This window comes from Acipenser ruthenus, chromosome 3 (assembly GCF_902713425.1).
Source record: "Acipenser ruthenus chromosome 3, fAciRut3.2 maternal haplotype, whole genome shotgun sequence".
In the NCBI taxonomy this organism is placed as follows: domain Eukaryota; kingdom Metazoa; phylum Chordata; class Actinopteri; order Acipenseriformes; family Acipenseridae; genus Acipenser; species Acipenser ruthenus.
Genome location: NC_081191.1, coordinates 4,370,933 through 4,389,122, shown reverse-complemented (window position 1 = coordinate 4,389,122; position 18,190 = coordinate 4,370,933). Strand labels below are relative to the sequence as shown.

The 18,190-nt window shown below is 41.7% G+C and overlaps 1 protein-coding gene across 1 annotated transcript in view; it reads left to right on the top strand.

The window, feature by feature from the left end:
* The window catches only part of LOC117435443 (gamma-aminobutyric acid type B receptor subunit 2-like), a 295,459-nt gene that overhangs the window by 183,576 nt on the left and 93,693 nt on the right, over positions 1-18,190 (top strand). Inside the window, exons 5-7 of the mRNA XM_034058593.3 lie at positions 2,266-2,331; positions 10,210-10,398; positions 10,846-11,085. Of these exons, the coding sequence (XP_033914484.1) occupies positions 2,266-2,331; positions 10,210-10,398; positions 10,846-11,085 (495 nt within the window). The remainder of the gene's footprint in view (positions 1-2,265; positions 2,332-10,209; positions 10,399-10,845; positions 11,086-18,190) is intronic.

The following is an 18,190-nucleotide window of genomic DNA, read 5'->3' as shown; positions in this document are numbered from 1 at the left end:
AATTATTATTATTATTATTATTATTATTATTTATTTCTTAGCAGACGCCCTTATCCAGGGCGACTTACAATCGTAAGCAAAAACATTTCAAGCGTTACAATACAAGTAATACAATAAGAGCAAGAAATACAATAACTTTTGTTCAAGTAAAGTACAAGTTTGACAAACCACAATTCAATAATACAGCAGGTAATAGTGATAGTTACATCAGGATATGATTAAATAGTGATAGTTACATCAGGATGTGATTAAATACAAAGTACTACAGGTTAAAAACTTGGCAGATTACAGTATTCTGAAGTACAGGATTAAATGCAGTAAAATAGGGGCTGATAAGAGCAAAATAAAGCACATTTACATGAAGGGTGATAGTGTCCCAGGATACAAACAGAGGAGTTCTACAGGTGCTCTTTGAAGAGGTGAGTCTTAAGGAGGCGCCGGAATGTGGTCAGGGACTGGGCAGTCCTGACATCTGTAGGAAGGTCATTCCACCACTGCAGAGCAATGGTGGAGAAGGAGCGGGCTTTGGAGGCAGGGGAGCGTAGCGGTGGTAGAGCTAGTCTTCTAGTGCAGGCGGAGCGGAGAGGTCGAGTGGGGGTGTAGGGAGAGATGAGGGTCTGGAGGTAGCTGGGTGCAGACTGGTCAAGGCATCTGTAGGCTAGTACAAGAGTCTTGAACTGGATGCGAGCGGTGATCGGGAGCCAGTGGAGCGAGCAGAGTAGTGGAGTAGCGTGGGCGAAGCGAGGCAGAGAGAACACCAGGCGGGCAGCAGAGTTCTGGATGAGCTGGAGCGGACGGGTGGCGGACGCAGGGAGGCCAGCCAGGAGGGAGTTGCAGTAGTCTAGGCGGGAGAGTACCAGGGCCTGGACCAGGAGCTGGGTAGCATAGTTGGTGAGGATGGGTCGGATTCTTCGGATGTTGCTCAGGAAGAATCGACAAATTCATTAATAGCTATGGAATTGTTGCTGAAAATAGAGCTATGAAAGTAAAAAAAAACGGAAATACATTTTTGCAATTTCATTCTTTTTTTCATATTGGTGAGCATACAGTTTAAATATAAGGTGACTTAAAATATGAACAGCCTATTGTGTCCTTGATTGTTATTGACCTCTTTTTTTTCTTCTAAATATAGGCTTAGCCCAGTTATTTTTTATGAGGTATCTGTAACACTTTGGTATCTGCAGAAAGATTGATTAACGACCATATTTGTTCCGTCAAGAATAAACTTATTTACCGAATTAAAATCACAGTGTCTGTGTTTTTATCTGCTGAACGTGGATAAACTTATGAAGCCTTCTTGTTTTAAATTTAGTGCTGCCTGACCGTCGCAGTCTCCCATTATATGCAATATATAAATATATTGTTTGAAAACACTGCATACACTTTTAAATATATTTATGTGAATATATTTATTTACAACATATTTTACAATGTATTTTGAATATAATTTAGAAAAATAAAATGTATAAATATGAATATGTTGATTTACAAAATACATTTATAGTATATTATAAATATATTTAAGCAACATGTCATTTTTAAGAAAATATATTATAAATACATTTCAGGTTTTAAAAAATATATAATTCCATATATTAAAAATATATTTATTTTCCGTATGTGGTATTCCAGATCAAGGAGGATATTTTAACAAATGGAAAAAAACTGCAAAAATAATAACTGTGCAACACACTATTTAAACCAAGATGAATGAGGCTTGGTTTAAACACAGAAACCACCCCACACAGCGAGTACAGCTCTTCCCCTCACTGTACTTCTTAACCTTCTCTACACTTTCCCTAAGTACCTGCACAGGCTTCACCGTAACATTCATACAGTCGTTCAGGGTTACTTTTCTCACCTCTAACACGAGTCCCCTCACTCTTTTCAGCAGTGCCATTTTGTTAAGTGTTCTCAGGGCCAAACCAAGTACCCCTTCAGACTGCACTTGGACTGCAGCCCTCTCAAGTGTCCCTTCTCGATAGTAGTTCCCAGTACAAGATCATTGACGCCATGCTCATTTTATTCATATTGAAACAGTGCCCAACAAGTCTAATTGATGAGTGGCTCACTCTTCTTTGGCATCATATTGTGAGACAGATGTGGCAGAATTTCCTGGAGGTGCTTTCTTGTTTTTGTTTTTAACTCTCTCTCTCTCTCTCTCTCTCTCTCTCTCTCTCTCTCTCTCTCTCTCTCTCTATATATATATATATATATATATATATATATATATATATATAATTTTTATTTCTTTGTCTTCTGCAGGATAACGATGTCCGGATAATTATTGGGCAGTTTGATGAGAACCTGGCAGCGAAAGTCTTTTGCTGTGTAAGTACAGATACCTGAAATGTACATAATGACGACACTGCTGTTATTGTGCTGCTTCAGAACAGCAGCTGAAGTCAAGTGATGGATCCCTGTGGGTGGATTTACGATAATTACTGAAGAATGAAAGATGGAAAGTCATGATTATATTTATTTATTTATTTTACATTTTTTGATGCACCTGGCTTTCGAATTTATTGTACATTCTTTTTCCACAAAATATAGTGTGAGGAACTAAATTAGTTCTTATTATCGTTGAGTTGTTTTCAGATATGATTGCATGGACAGTTTTCTCTCTCTTTTGAGTAATTAGTAATTGCCTTCGTATTTGGCATAACAGCCTTTCTGCGACAGTAGCTCCTAAGTCTTATATTAGGCATTTCAGTGATGACTTCTAGAAGTACGGCAGATGCATCTTGTGCAGCATTTAGCAAAATTATGTATGTATCATTATCTTTAAAATGCATTGTAGCAAGGCAGGGAGGGGGTTCAAAATCCTTCCTGCCAAAAACATGTGCAAACGTGTTTGGATTGTTTGGTTAATTCTATTGTAAATTGGTGCCAGCTTCCTATATCTGTTTCTGTGGGAAATATAATCCCCACAGCCAAATCATTTGGGGCTGCTGAGTAGAAGGAAGCAGGAAGGTGTGTACCCTGCTGCCAAGCTGTCACAAGAGAGGTACTGTGTGTACTCGTGTGTGTTTTGATAAACTGTGTGTTTTGTTTTTGTGTCGGGCAAACAGCTTAGCTGTCCCGGGCTAGACAGGGATGTTCCTGAAAGTTTAGTTAGCATTCTACAGGAGTTAGGTGTTTATTTTCTTTTTGTTTATTTCATATCATTAAAAGTGCGCGTAAGCGCTAAAACTTCAATTCTATGTGTCGGGTCTACGTTCTTAAAGGGGCAAACGGACACGAGTTAGTGAAGCTCGGTTACATATGGTGGCAGCATGCTTGGGCGTCCCTATAGACCCAAAAAGAAAAGAATTGGAAGATTTAAAGAAGTTGATTGAGAGGATCAAAAGAAATACTGCTGCACAAGACAAAAGCAAATGTAGACAGCAGGAGGCGAACGAGAGGCAAAGACAGGAGCTAGGGTTGTGCCCATTGGAAATAAAGGAGCGGGAGCCAACAGAGCTGGAGCTGCTGCTCCAGAAGTGGGAGTTGGCAAGAGAAGCTCCACTGTCTCCAGCCCCAGAGGGAGAAGCTCCGCTGTCTGCAGCCCCAGAGGGAGAAGCTCCACTGTCTCCAGCCCCAGAGGGAGAAGCTCCGCTGTCTCCAGCCCCAGAGGGAGAAGCTCCGCTGTCTCCAGCTGCAGAGGTAGAAGCTCCGCTGTCTCCAGCCCCAGAGGGAGAAGCTCCGCTGTCTCCAGCCCCAGAGGGAGAAGCTCCGCTGTCTCCAGCCCCAGAGGGAGAAGCTCCGCTGTCTCCAGCCCCAGAGGGAGAAGCTCCGCTGTCTCCAGCCCCAGAGGGAGAAGCTCCACTGTCTCCAGCCCCAGAGGGAGAAGCTCCGCTGTCTCCAGCCCCAGAGGGAGAAGCTCCGCTGTCTCCAGCTGCAGAGGGAGAAGCTCTGCTGTCTCCAGCCCGAGAGGTAGAAGCTCCGCTGTCTCCAGCCCCAGAGGGAGAAGCTCCGCTGTCTCCAGCCCCAGAGGGAGAAGCTCCGCTGTCTCCAGCCCCAGAGGGAGAAGCTCCGCTGTCTCCAGCCCCAGAGGGAGAAGCTCCGCTGTCTCCAGCCCCAGAGGGAGAAGCTCCGCTGTCTCCAGCTGCAGAGGGAGAAGCTCTGCTGTCTCCAGCCCGAGAGGTAGAAGCTCCGCTGTCTCCAGCCCCAGAGGGAGAAGCTCCGCTGTCTCCAGCCCGAGAGGGAGAAGCTCCGCTGTCTCCAGCCCCAGAGGGAGAAGCTCCGCTGTCTCCAGCCCCAGAGGGAGAAGCTCCGCTGTCTCCAGCCCCAGAGGGAGAAGCTCCACTGTCTCCAGCCCCAGAGAGAGAAGCTCTGCTGTCTCCAGCCCCAGAGGGAGAAGCTCCACTGTCTCCAGCCCGAGAGGGAGAAGCTCTGCTGTCTCCAGCTGCAGAGGGAGAAGCTCCACTGTCTCCAGCTGCAGAGGGAGAAGCTCCGCTGTCTCCAGCCCCAGAGGGAGAAGCTCCGCTGTCTCCAGCCCGAGAGGGAGAAGCTCCGCTGTCTCCAGCCCGAGAGGTAGAAGCTCCGCTGTCTCCAGCCCCAGAGGGAGAAGCTCAGCTGTCTCCAGCCCCAGAGAGAGAAGCTCTGCTGTCTCCAGCTGCAGAGGGAGAAGCTCTGCTGTCTCCAGCTGCAGAGGTAGAAACTCCGCTGTCTCCAGCCCGAGAGGTAGAAGCTCCGCTGTTTCCAGCTGCAGAGGCAGAAGCTCCGCTGTCTCCAGCTGCAGAGGGAGAAGCTCCGCTGTCTCCAGCCCCAAAGAGAGAAGCTCCGCTGTCTCCAGCCCCAGAGGGAGAAGCTCTTCTGTCTCCTGAGCCAGAGGAGGTGGAGTTGTTGTCATCTCTGGAGCCAGAAGCTACAATCAAGGGGGAGAAGGTGAAGAGCGCACCTCCACCACAGCTCCAGCCTCCAACCCTGAAAGCTCGTCCGGCGGCGGTCAGTATGGTCCCTTGCCCCATGCTCCAGGACATCCTGGTGAGGGTTCTGGACCTCCCATCACTGGACCTAGAGTTCAGGAGTGTACTTCACCAGGCACAGTTCCCCGCCTGGTCCCCCACTGTGCTCCCCCTGCAACCCCAGACATCGAGCCACATTCGGCAGACGTTGCTTGGGCTCCCCCTGGTGGTTCAGAGGTCGCTTCGCCGGTGCCAAGCCTTGGACCTCTGCCTGCTGCACCTCCCACCAGGTCTCCGGTCGGCGCACCAGTCGCCCCTGTTACCTCGGTGGAGTCCCTCGTTGCCGGTTCATGGTCCCTTCCTGTGGGTTCCGGAGGAAAGACTGACCGACCCTCAAGCCCCCCCGTGGAAGAGGGCGAAGACCAAAGAGATGGGACTTGAGGGCGGGTGGTCCTTTAAGGGTGGAGGGAGGTGGCTGTAGTATGGCCTGTTTCTTAAAAAGACAAGGGGGTGGATGTGTAGCAAGGCAGGGAGGGGGTTAAAAATCCTTCCTGCCAAAAACACGTGCAAACATGTTTTAATTGTTTGGTTAATTCTATTGGCAGTTGGCAATTATTGTAAATTGGTGCCAACTGCCTATATCTGTTTCTGTGGGGAATATAATCCCCACAGCCAAATCATTCGGGCTGCTGAGTAAAAGGAAGCAGGAAGAGGTACTGTGTGTACTTGTGTGTTTTTTGTTAAACTGTATGTTTAGCTTAGCTGTCCTGGGCTAGGCAGGGCTGTTCCTGGAAGTTTAGTTAGTGCTCCAGAGGAGCTAGATATTTATTTTGTTTTTGTTTGTTTTGTATTATTAAAAGTGCGCTTCAGCGCTAAAACTTCAATTCTGTGTGTCAGGACTACGTTCTTAAAGGGGCAAACGAACGCGAGTGGGTGAAACTCGGTTACAGTATGTATTTAAAAGGGCTGCACAAAAAATACTGCATATGATACAGACAGCCATGGCAGGACAGGTTTGATGTGTGTGCAAGGTGTTTCAGTTCTGAAGGGATATAGAACCAGTCAGTGCAGTGAAGTCTGTACTCTGGAAAAGCTCTTAAATGTATCACCTTTACGCTGTCCCTAGCGTGTCGTCTAATGTCTCATTTCCACTGTGGACAGGGGCCGGCCCAGGCCATCAAAAACATGTTTCATCATTTTTTCCAAACGTGGTCAACCTCAGAGGTTCTTGACCCACATCAAATGGTCACTAGGGGATTGTGGGATTGTATTTTGTTGTGTTTTAAAGAAACTCCCTGGTAAAAATAGGGAATGAATGACTTCAACAAGCTGCCCAAGGTTCAGTTTACTTGCACTGAGGTGGGAATAGCTTCCCTTTATTCAGTGCTGGAAAAGAAAGATTCTGAATATGGCAGAGACAAAGACAGTAAGATTATAGGTTTGCTGGCTAATACTATTGTTCTATGAGCATTGCTCTATCTTCAGGATTATAAATGTGAGATGGAGGCTTTACATGAGGCACTGTATACATCTGGAAACACATTATTAGCTGACAGGTACAACTACACCATCTATGTATACATTTAACGTATAGTTTTTGTTTGAAATATATTTGTGTACCATATATATTAGAGATCCTGTTGAGTCTCTAGTTAAGGTTTTATGCACAATTCCATGTACAGTTAAAATGTATATCTTTGCTGTTACCGAGCAAACTGTTCTGAACATTGAAGGGCTACTAGAAACTATTGATAGCTTGCATGTTTAAATCTGAAATTGCTGTGTATTTACAGTATGATATATTGTATAGGTGAATAGAAGCACTGAGACACCACCTTCACTTTATGCTGGTATAGAGAACCAACATACATGATCATTGCATACTGTAGAAAATCAAATGTCCTCCGTTATGGGTCACTATTTACTGGCGTCAAAATAAATGGTTAAGCCAGTTCTTCGCAATGTTGAATCATATACTGTACTGTTTACTTGCTTCAGTTTCAGCTTCACTTCATTGTGGCAGGGCAGGAGAAAAGCCCTGCACATAATTAAAGGGGGCAAGTCAAGCCCTGCCTGTAAATAAATATATTGTTTGGTGATGGGAAAATGCATTGTATATTTTAAAACGGGTGTTTGTATCTTGTGTTATTTAAAAGTATATTGTGTTTAGGTAAAACACAATGTATTATGATTTAAAATGTATGTGGTTGTCTTTATTTAAAACGAGTATGTTTTGTTATTGGTGTATTATTTAAATGCATTTTGGGTTAATTTAAAAACACAACGGGTGTTTGTTATCATGTATGGCAGCGTGGATGGGATTAGAAACCCATCCACTGAAACTCGTGCAGAACTTGACCATCTCCGGACTGATTAATTTATTGTTAAAATGGTCACATGTATAAAAAGCCTGCAGCTCTCCTTGTTTGGTGTGGGTGTTCATGACAAGCGATTGTGAGAGATGGGAGTGGAGCCGTCCTGTCACAGACATTAACACTTAATTGATCCTAATCTATGTGTCACCATTAGCTCTATATATGCTACCTTTTTGTATCCCGTATTTTATAAATGTATTCTTGTTGTATATACATACAGTGCTCCCTCGCTATAACGCTGGCCTCGGGAGACACACAATATGAGCGTTATAACCGAAGAGCGTTATAAACGGGAGAGGGGGACGCTGCGGGACACATAGCAACACACATCTGACTAAAATACAAAAAATAACTCCCTCTCTATAATGCACATATAGTGAAGCAAACATGTAACTTTCCGTGAATTAACCATGCATAAAGCACCATGTAATCAACACTATATTTTTTACAGAAAAAAAGGTAACATTCCCACTCATGCATCATTTTAATTACCAGTTTTTAAACTATAAATAGCCTGGCTAAATGGCGGATGTTCAGTTTGAAGCGACAGACAAGCAAACCAAGTGCGAGAAGGAGAGCGGGTCAGGAGAGGGGAAGAGGGAATGAGCTGGTCCCAGGTTCAGGTGCCAGAGAGCGGGGCTGAAGCGTCTCGAATCCCGGAAAAAGCCACAGCTCCTCTCTTAGCAAAAAAGTAAATACATTAGGAAAGATAACCACGTAATAGGCCTAATATATATTTAGTTATAAAATGAATGCTGAATAAGATGTCTGTGTTATAATGTGCCAGCGCAGCTTTTCTTCAGTTCAGATACTGTATCAAAAGGGAGAGACAGAAACGGAAGTTAGACTGAGAAGTTGTTTACAGTTTGAACAACACCGGAATTGTATTTACTGTAGAAATGTTGAGAGCCTTATAGCGAGGGAGCACTGTGTATATACACATACACACACACACAATTATCTCACCAAGATGTTATTGCTATAATTAAAAAAAAAAATCCTGCAGTTAGCACACTTCTCTTAATCATTGTACAGATGTTCTGCTCTTTTAATTCTGGATCCCCCAGTGGTGGCTGTGGGAGTAATATATACAGGATACAGCTCTATCTGTCATAGGGGACTCCATTATAGTACCATAATGAAGTTAGGAGATGAGGAGGAGGGTTCTGTTTCCAACAAAAACAAGTTGAAACATCAACTTCACTTGCGGGTGTATCCACGATAAAAATTGGGTTAATGGCCCCTCCTCATTTCTCCCTGGATAAATGCCCTATACACACTATGCAATCAACGCCCATTTAAACCATGTGATTGCCATTCACTTTATTATAATGCAGTTGCAGACCGTAGAGAATGAGCTGGGACTTACTTAGGCATCATGACTGAAAGGTACTGAAAAGATAGCCCATGAAGGATCTTAAAGTTCAAAAAGACAAAGGCTACAGGAAGCCCATAAAGATTTCTCCAGGCAAGTGTGATGGGCTCTTTAGACCTGCTATGAGTCAAGACTGGGGCAGCAGAATCCAGAATGAATTGAGACTTTTGACGGGATTTTGGTAGTCCAGCAATCAGCAAGTTACAATGATCAAATCGCTAAAAAGAAAATAGCAAATCAGGAATATAAAGTGTCCCAGAAGTATTATGTTTTGTTACAAAAACTAACAGTCTAACCCAGTAACTAATGGACAGCAACACTGCTCAGCTTCTAAATTCACATTTTGCAGCTACACACTTGTTTGATTCAAGGAGAAATACGGGGTAATCCAAATTGTTTTAACATGCTGGCCAGAACACCTTAAAGAGTTAATAACAAGTATATTCTCTGCATTATAAAAACAATAGTCTAATGTATTAACAACATTGAAGCAGATGTCTGCAAAAAAATGAAGGTTTTTAGCACCTGCTTTTATCAGGCTGCATGTATGAAGGGGGTAATTACTGGCCTCCCTGTCTAAAGCATTGCTCTATACACTATGTGGCATGAGAACATCACGTGTGTGGGTGACAAGTATTGCAGTTTCCAGATTCCTGTGGACCCTAATTAATGCATGAACAGCTGTACAGTTTGTGCTAAATTACATATACTGTACTGTACTGTGATGTGCTGTGAAGCTGAAGTTCTGGGTAATGTGTACTACAAATTAGTTATACCAGTATCACTTTATGAGCCATTGACCCTTTATTATAAACAGTTAAAGCATCAACTCTGTCAGACCTCTGACATTGTCTGTTTTTTTTAACAATCTGAACACTTTGTTGTTAATAATGTGTAAGTCTATATTCAATTTGAAGTATAGCTGTATTTTATTATGTTATTTAATATTATTTAAAGAATTGCTTAACTTTTAATAAAAAAGACCATATGTAATAATGTGTGATTCAATTATGAATATCCTGTATTAGCAGGCAGCAGTTTTTTTTTTTGGAAACGACCTGCAATTACCTGGATTGTTTTGTAAACTCTATTCTTTATTTAATACCCTTTTTCTGTAATATCTGTTATTCCCTCTGCCACAGAATATTGCATAACTCATATCAATATGTTGCAGATTCAGCTTGGAGGCCTTTTGCATTACTTGGGGTTTGATTGCTTAAAAATAAATCAAAATAAATAAGTATTTAACAAGCCCTATAGTTCTCAATCACCTATTCAATTATTGAAATTGGGAATATGCATACAGTATGGTACCATTTAAATGAGTATTTAACAAGCCCTATAGTTCTAAATCACCTATTCAATTATTGAAATTGGGAATATGCATACAGTATGGTACCATTTAAATGAGTGCTTTTCAGTTGGCTGAACCTATGCTTTGCATGGTCATTTCTAATTGCATTTCTGTGCAGCTGCTCTGAATGAGCTGCAATGTAGTACTTACAAAAGTGAGCTGTGTGCTCACTAGTGCAACCTGACCTACATGTATATATTGTGTGTGTCTCTTCAGGTGTACAACCTGAACATGTATGGCAGTAAGTACCAGTGGGTTATTCCAGGCTGGTATCAGGGGAACTGGTGGGAGCAGGCCAACTCCACCAACTGCACCACCAAGAAACTTCTCATGGCTATGGAGGGCTACATCAGCGTGGATTTCGAACCGCTCAGCACCAAACAGACCAGAGGAGTATCAGGGAGGGTGGGTAGCATCCAACACGGTTCACTATTGGGAATTGGATTGACGATTCTGTTTCTTTAACAACTTTAAGCATCTCATTGTTTTACATGCAGTTTCTTAAAATACAATCAGTATGCACGCTAAGAACCACCATGTAAGATTTGCAAACAAGCAATCACTTAACATGTGTAATTAGGAATAAGGTTAATTTAAGAATATTGTTGTAACTTTGTAGTTATATATCGCATTGTAAAGTTAAACCTGTGTGTAACCTACACTTGTTGTCACTGCGATAATAAGCTGTTCGTTTCATATAAACTGGTTTTATGGTACACATTTCTATTTCAGAGATTTTTGTAACACATGTTTATAGCACTTGCATCTTGGAAAGAAAAAATTAAAAAATAGCACAGTCTCTCAACTATGACTCCCAACAACATTACAAAAGGTTTTTGTTTTTTTCTGTAGACTCCACAAGAGTACGAGGCAGAGTATAACAGGAGGAGGCTGCAGAAAGGCCTGGAGTCCAGCAAATTTCACGGCTTTGCTTATGATGGGATCTGGGTGATTGCCAAGACGTTGACAAGGGTCATGGCAATTCTGAGACAGAAAGGACACAAGAAGATCCAGGACTATGACTATACCAATAAGGAGCTTGGAGAGATCGTCCTGGATGTCATGAACGAGACAAACTTCCTTGGTGTGACAGTAAGTACACTTTTTTAGATAGGAGTTGTTTTGGATGGCTACATGCATAAGATTGTTTGACAATGGCTGATCAAAGGTGTATTGTTTTCCAATCAGCTTTGTAAGGTATTTATGTTGGAATTAACTCACTTAAAAAAACTTAAAACTAGTAGTTTCTCTGCAATGTGATAGAAGACAACAGTGTACTACCAGGATGCAAAATGTATAAAATGTTTTCATGAAAAATTGAGAATAACATGATTTTAAAAATGTTTTAGGTATTTCTTAAAAGTGTAAACAGTAAAATATGTTGAATGCCTGTAACCAATTAGTAAATCACCAAGATAAGTGGCTTTAAGAGGGAATGGAGAGATTACTGAGAAACAGAAAGGCAAGGAGTGTATTCCAGGTCAGTGAGAGGGCCCAGGCAGTGATAATGCAGAACCCTGCTGTCAGTTCACAGTGCAGAGTGCTCTATGCTGTAGGCTTCTCACTCTCCGTACTCTTTCACCTCTCGTGTGAGGCTGCTGTAATAAGAGCAACATCTTCCCCTGCGTCGGGCCCTGTAAGGCTGGCTCATGCCGGGAAGAACTAGAAGGCATCTATCAATCTGTTTCTGTTATATATTTAATTAAAACCACTATATGTATATTTACATCAGTTTCAGCTGTTTTAACAACCCTCCAGACTTTATTATTATTATTATTTATTTCTTAGCAGACGCCCTTATCCAGGGCGACTTACAATCGCAAGCAAATACAAATACATTCAAGTGTTACAATATAAGTCATACAATAAGAACAAGAAATACAATAATTCTCAAGTGTGACAAACCACAATTCAATAATACAGCAGATAATAGTGAAAGTTACATCAGGATATGATTAAGTAGTGATAGTTACATCAGGATATGATTAAGTACAAAATACTACAGATTAAACACTTGGGAGATTACAATATTCTGAGGTACAGGATTAAATGCAGTAAAATAGGGGGCAGATAAGAGCAAAATAAAGCATATTTAAATGAAGGGTGATAGTGTCCCAGGATACAACAGAGGAGTTCTACAGGTGCTGTTTGAAGAGGTGAGTCTTAAGGAGGCGCCGGAATGTGGTCAGGGACTGGGCAGTCCTGACATCTGTAGGAAGGTCGTTCCACCACTGCGGAGCAAGGGTGGAGAAGGAGCGGGCTCGGGAGGCAGGGGAGCGTAGCGGAGGTAGAGCCAGTCTTCTAGTGCAGGCGGAGCGGAGAGGTCGAGTGGGGGTGTAGGGAGAGATGAGGGTCTGGAGGTAGCTGGGTGCAGTCTGATCAAGGCATCTGTAGGCTAGTACAAGAGTCTTGAACTGGATGCGAGCGGTGATCGGGAGCCAGTGGAGCGAGCGGAGTAGTGGAGTAGCGTGGGCGAAGCGAGGTAGAGAGAACACCAGGCGAGCAGCAGAGTTCTGGATGAGCTGGAGCGGACGGGTGGCGGACGCAGGGAGGCCAGCCAGGAGGGAGTTGCAGTAGTCTAGGCGGGAGAGTACCAGGGCCTGGACCAGGAGCTGGGTAGCATAGTTGGTGAGGAAGGGTCGGATTCTTCGGATGTTGCTCAGGAAGAATCTGCAAGTGCGTGCCAGAGTGGAGATGTGCTGGGAATAAGAGAGGCAGGGGTCCAGGGTGACTCCAAGGTTAAAAACCTACAGACCTGGCCACTCACGTACACAAAAAACCTTAATGCCTGCTGCTTGGATTACAACCAAAATAGTAATAGGAAAAACAGCACTTCATTTGCACAAATAACACACAAGCGATTTGAATATGAAAGCAAGCTTCATTTAAATTCGACAAGTGCCTGGGTAGCAAAGAAAACAAGATGTGCGAGTCCAATTTTAAGTGTCCCATAAAAAATAAAAAAATAAAAACTGGCTGGTCTTATTTGCAGTAAGAACCAGACTGGCCTTCTCATGTTCACACATTTTCAGTACACATTTCCAGTTCATGAAGTCTAGAAGACTATTTCTATCGTGAACCCCTTACTGGAACTCACTCATTAACTCTTTGCTGGAGGTTCCCCCAATGATTATAATGACCAACAGAGGAAGTGTAATCTTCCTGTGCAGACTGCATGGCTTACAGGGTTTAAGACATTAGGGTGTGGCAGACTTGTGATTTGAATCTTGATCCACATTCTTTTGTGGATTACTGAATAATTTAGTCACAAGACACAGGATTGTTCAGCATGAGGCCACATACACATTTCCTTGTTTAGTCCCCTATGTTTAACTGCAGGAGGATACTTTTCTTATCTGACTGAGTACCTCATTAGCTGGAGCCAGAGGCCTACTTGCCAGTGTAACAGAGCGGAGGCTGAGTGTGAACTGGCGACCCCACACACCGCAAGCGAGAGTCTTAACTACAATATAAATAAGCTGGGCTCGTTGGTATTCATGGTTTTAGAGCTTTTAACCTCATCTCATCTCACCGACAGGGGATGACAATCTGTAACGGCAGTGTATCACCCAACACCGTCTGTTACACTAGCTATGTGGAGCAGGCAGCAAAAAAATCACTACGCAAATCTGTATGCAAACTGCTCTTCTCCATGGCCAAAGCCTTGATCTCCTGTGCTCTGTCTTGTTCCAGTAATTATCCAATCGTACCATGAACTGCTATCCAGTCCAGCCAGATCGTCTGTCCCTCAATATAGGGACTACTCTAGCAATCAGCTGTATGCACAGTACAGGGGGAAGTCTTGATGCAAAAGAGGGATGCAAAAGTGATGACTGAACGTATAATGGGTAGGTCTTCAAAAGCACAAAATCCATAAAAAAATATGACACTGCCAGCCTTCAGCAGCACATGTCTTTCAATAAAAATAGGAGTTACAGGTGTGCAAGTAAATATTTTAGCATCAGATCACCAGCTTGTCAAGCATTATTTCCATCTGGCTCTTCACTCTGGAGATTCTTTGACTGTTTCTGCTATTAATCCGTGCATCTATTCATAGGGGGGAAGTATTGACTTAAATTTCTCACTTTATTTATTTCAGTCTATATTCCCATATACATTTGGTGGCGAATGCATCGCAAGGATACTTGTCTTTTGTTTCTTGATTTACACATAAAATACACATAAAATTCCTTTTTATGTTGAATTGTAACAGGTAAAAAAAAAAAGGATGCCGTTTAAGCTTCAATTGAATTTCTCTGTCAAACCACTGCATTGATGCACATTTTCTAGATAGAGTGTAAACAGTACATTCCCAATCATGTCCATTTATTTTTGCCTGTACCACTGCATACAATACTGTGCATTGTATGCTTAATCACTCATGTTTAAATGATAGTAATATAAATAATAACTTGAAGATTTGTAAAATTTAAAGACCTTCAGCATGTGGTATTAGGGCAATGTTTCTTACTGCTTGCAACACTCTCTCTCTCTCTTTCTCTCTCTCTCTCTCTCTCTCTCTCTCTCTCTCTCTCTCTCTCTCTCTCTCTCAATCCCCTTAGTTATCCTGGTTCATTGATGTGTCAGACATCACACAGGGTAGCATAGTCTCTGCAGACACAAGGCAGGGGCAGTGTGCAAGAGATTTTTGGTGAAAAGGAACAATGGTCTGCCTGCCACTGATTGTAGCCCCTGTCTTAGGTTTTCACCTTCAGCGGATGTTACATTAAGACAATGGCAGATTAGCGCAAGCTGCTGTCTCTTTACTGCGCAAGACCCAGCTTTTTAATGAAACCTCAGGACTGGCTGGTATAGAGGTATGTCTTCACAGAGATGGGGTTGATTAGATACCAGAAGACAAGGGAGGCAATTGTCAGTTTTTAGAAAACCAGACATCCTGCCTCTCAGAACACACCTGCCCAAGCTGGTGTGTTGCAAGTCTATGGCCCTCTTGACAGAATGACTGAGTGTCTTCCAGTCTGGGTGGTAGCTGTTCAGTACTGGCTTATTTGAAGAGATGTAAAAATGGCATTTCTTCTTGAAATTGGTGCATTACTTTGGCTACATCAAAACTCTTATTTGATGCACTATGAAGGCTTTGCTCCAGAATAAACGTATTTGTTAAGGAGACTGAGCACATTTTCTTTTCAGTGCCCGTATCAGTAAACACAATCTTAAAAGTAAAATTAGTTTTTCACCTGCCCGGGTATTGTACTGTAGATATACATTTTCAGATGCTATTGACCTCCTCTGTAAATGAAGGTCATAAAGGTGTGCTTGTTTTGTTTAATTCTAAATGACTTAAACAAATCAACAGCCCAAAAATATTAATTTGAGGGCACTTAGTACTTAGCAGATTTTTATTTATTTTTTTAGCTGTTATCCCGGAAGATTTTAAAGCTTCAGTTGCAGAAATTCTAATAATAGGTATTAACATATGGTATATAAGGACTAAGAACATAAGAGGAAAACATAAGAAAGTTTGCAAACGAGAGGAGGCCATTCAGCCCATCTTGTTCGTTTGGTTGTTAGTAGCTTATTGATCCCAGAATCTCATCAAGCAGCTTCTTGAAGGATCCCAGGGTGTCAGCTTCAACAACATTACTGGGGAGTTGGTTCCAGACCCTCACAATTCTCTGTGTAAAAAAGTGCCTCTTATTTTCTGTTCTGAATGCCCCTTTATCTAATCTCCATTTGTGACCCCTGGTCCTTGTTTCTTTTTTCAGGTCAAAAAAGTCCCCTGGGTCAACATTGTCAATACCTTTTAGAATTTTGAATGCTTGAATCAGATCGCCCTGTAGTCTTCTTTGTTCATGACTAAATAGATTCAATTTTTTAAGCCTGTCTGCAATCGACATGCCTTTTAAACCTGGAATAATTCTGGGCGCTCTTCTTTGCACTCTTTCTAGAGCAGCAATATCCTTTTTGTAGTGAGGTGACCAGAACTGAACATAATATTCTAGATGAGGTCTTACTAATGCATTGTAAAGTTTTAACATTACTTCCCTTGATTTAAATTCAATACTTTTCACTATATATCCAAGCATCTTGTTGGCCTTTTTATAGCTTCCCCACATTGTCTAGATGAAGACATTTCTGAGTCAACATAAACTCCTAGGTCTTTTTCATAGATTCCTTCTTCAATTTCAGTATCGCCCATATGATATTTATAATTCACAATTGCCTGCATGCCACACAGAAATAGTGGTCTGTAAAAAGGTTTGTCTTTATTTAGCTTTGATGGCAGATGCAGGTGCATAATGGAATTAATTAACGATTCTGTGTGCTATGTAGACATATGGCAGAAGTGGAAGCTGTTTAAGAAGTTGTGTTAATGATGCACACATTAGCAGTTTTATTGGGCTGATTAGCATGCCTCGAGACACCTGCAGCTGTTAACTGGTAATAACCGTCTGCAGCAGCATGCAGGGATCGCTTACGTATTCCAGACAATCCCTTATAAAAGTTTGTCACTGTAAATTTGCACACTAATGTTGCAGTTTTCCCATGCTTTTACTGTGGTAAACATTTAGAATGGTTTGCTTTGTATTTCATCTGGCCACCTTACACTTAAGGGTAGCTTTAGCTATGGAGACTACAGCTGTATCTGTATTAGCATATGTTTTTCATGGGATAACATTATTTAGTTCTTTAATGTTTTTTTTTCTTTTTTTATTATTATTATTTCTGTTTCTAAAGACTTATTTTTTTAAAAAAGAAGTTAATTACAAATCATACAATAATCAATTAAAGTAAATAAGTACAGTACTTAAAGTACTGCAATGCTTGAGCTATAAAACGCACTTCTTGTATAAGGTGTACCTGTTATATAATGTGCTCCTCTTGTATACTACTCTAGCAAAATACCATACTATACAACATATAATATCTAGTATACTGCCACCTTGAATATAGCCTGTTAAAATGATCTGAATATTTGTAAATATGATGTTTAAACGAATCACAAGACCGATTTTACATTGAGCATTGCAGCATTTCTATTTCTAATTGCGACACCACTTGTAGCTAAGGAAGATTAGGAAGGAGTTAGGATATTTATACTGGCACAACCTAGGTAAGGCTCTCAACACTTGTGCAAGCTTGCTGTAATGAAAAACCCAATTCCCTTCAGTCTCACATTGATTATTTGATGTTGTACACCCTTTTTATTCTGCCTGTAAATACAAAGAAAATGGTTTCTTTTTTATTAATGTGTTCAAAGTGAGTAATCCAACTTGGAGTGTGTTGAATGATTGTAACTAGCATGCTTGAATGCAATTAAATACCTAAGTGCTAGAGTCAGTCCCAACTGTCTAAATTATTTGATAGATTTAGACAGGTCAGGTCAGAGAGTGCACGAAGCAACAGCCTGCATCTGTGTTTGTTAATAAATATGTCCTACCTGTCTTCTCATATGGTCAGACAATCTGGGGACAACACAGGAGCCTGTCCATAGACCTTATGGCGGAGCACGAAGGGTCATCCACAAATAGCAATACCATAGGCATCATTGTATTAGGCCTCCTAATCATGACATTGCATGACATTGCACCTCGCTATAAAAGCAGTATTTAATAGGACTCTCCTTGAGGCTCACACTCAGTCTAGAACTATATGTGAGCTCTGGTGGGGTTCTAGGCTCTGCTGTGGTTCTAATACCTGCAAAACAGAAAATACATTTAAAATGTGGTTTCACCTGAGAGTGAAAATAGTCTTAATGATCGTCAGCTAAATACAAAGTGTGTGAGATTGTTGTGGTTCTGACGGAAATAAAATAGTGAAATTCCCTATGTTTATCCCACAATCCCTTGTATCAAACCACAGAAGATCTCTGGCACTACTATAAAGCACTGCTGTAGCGGCCCAGGGGTATCAACATCTGCTTGTAGTTTCACTAAACCTGCAATTATTATGACAGGTACATGTTAATGTACTTCCGCTGTGCAGATTTATTGTGAGGAAAACATAGAAAGAAATAAACACTGCCGAAGACTTCAAAGCGTTCTGTCTTTTGAAATTAAAATGGATGCAAAATTACCTGCCCTGGTGTTTTAACTAATTTCCTTGTGTGTATCTCTCCCTCATTATGCAGTGTTTAATATTCACACAATTAAGTCAAATGAATAAATTAGCAGACTGGGTGGTTTCAGCATGGGTTTGCTTCTGGTGTCGGTCACAAGGGAGATGAGTTTGGTGA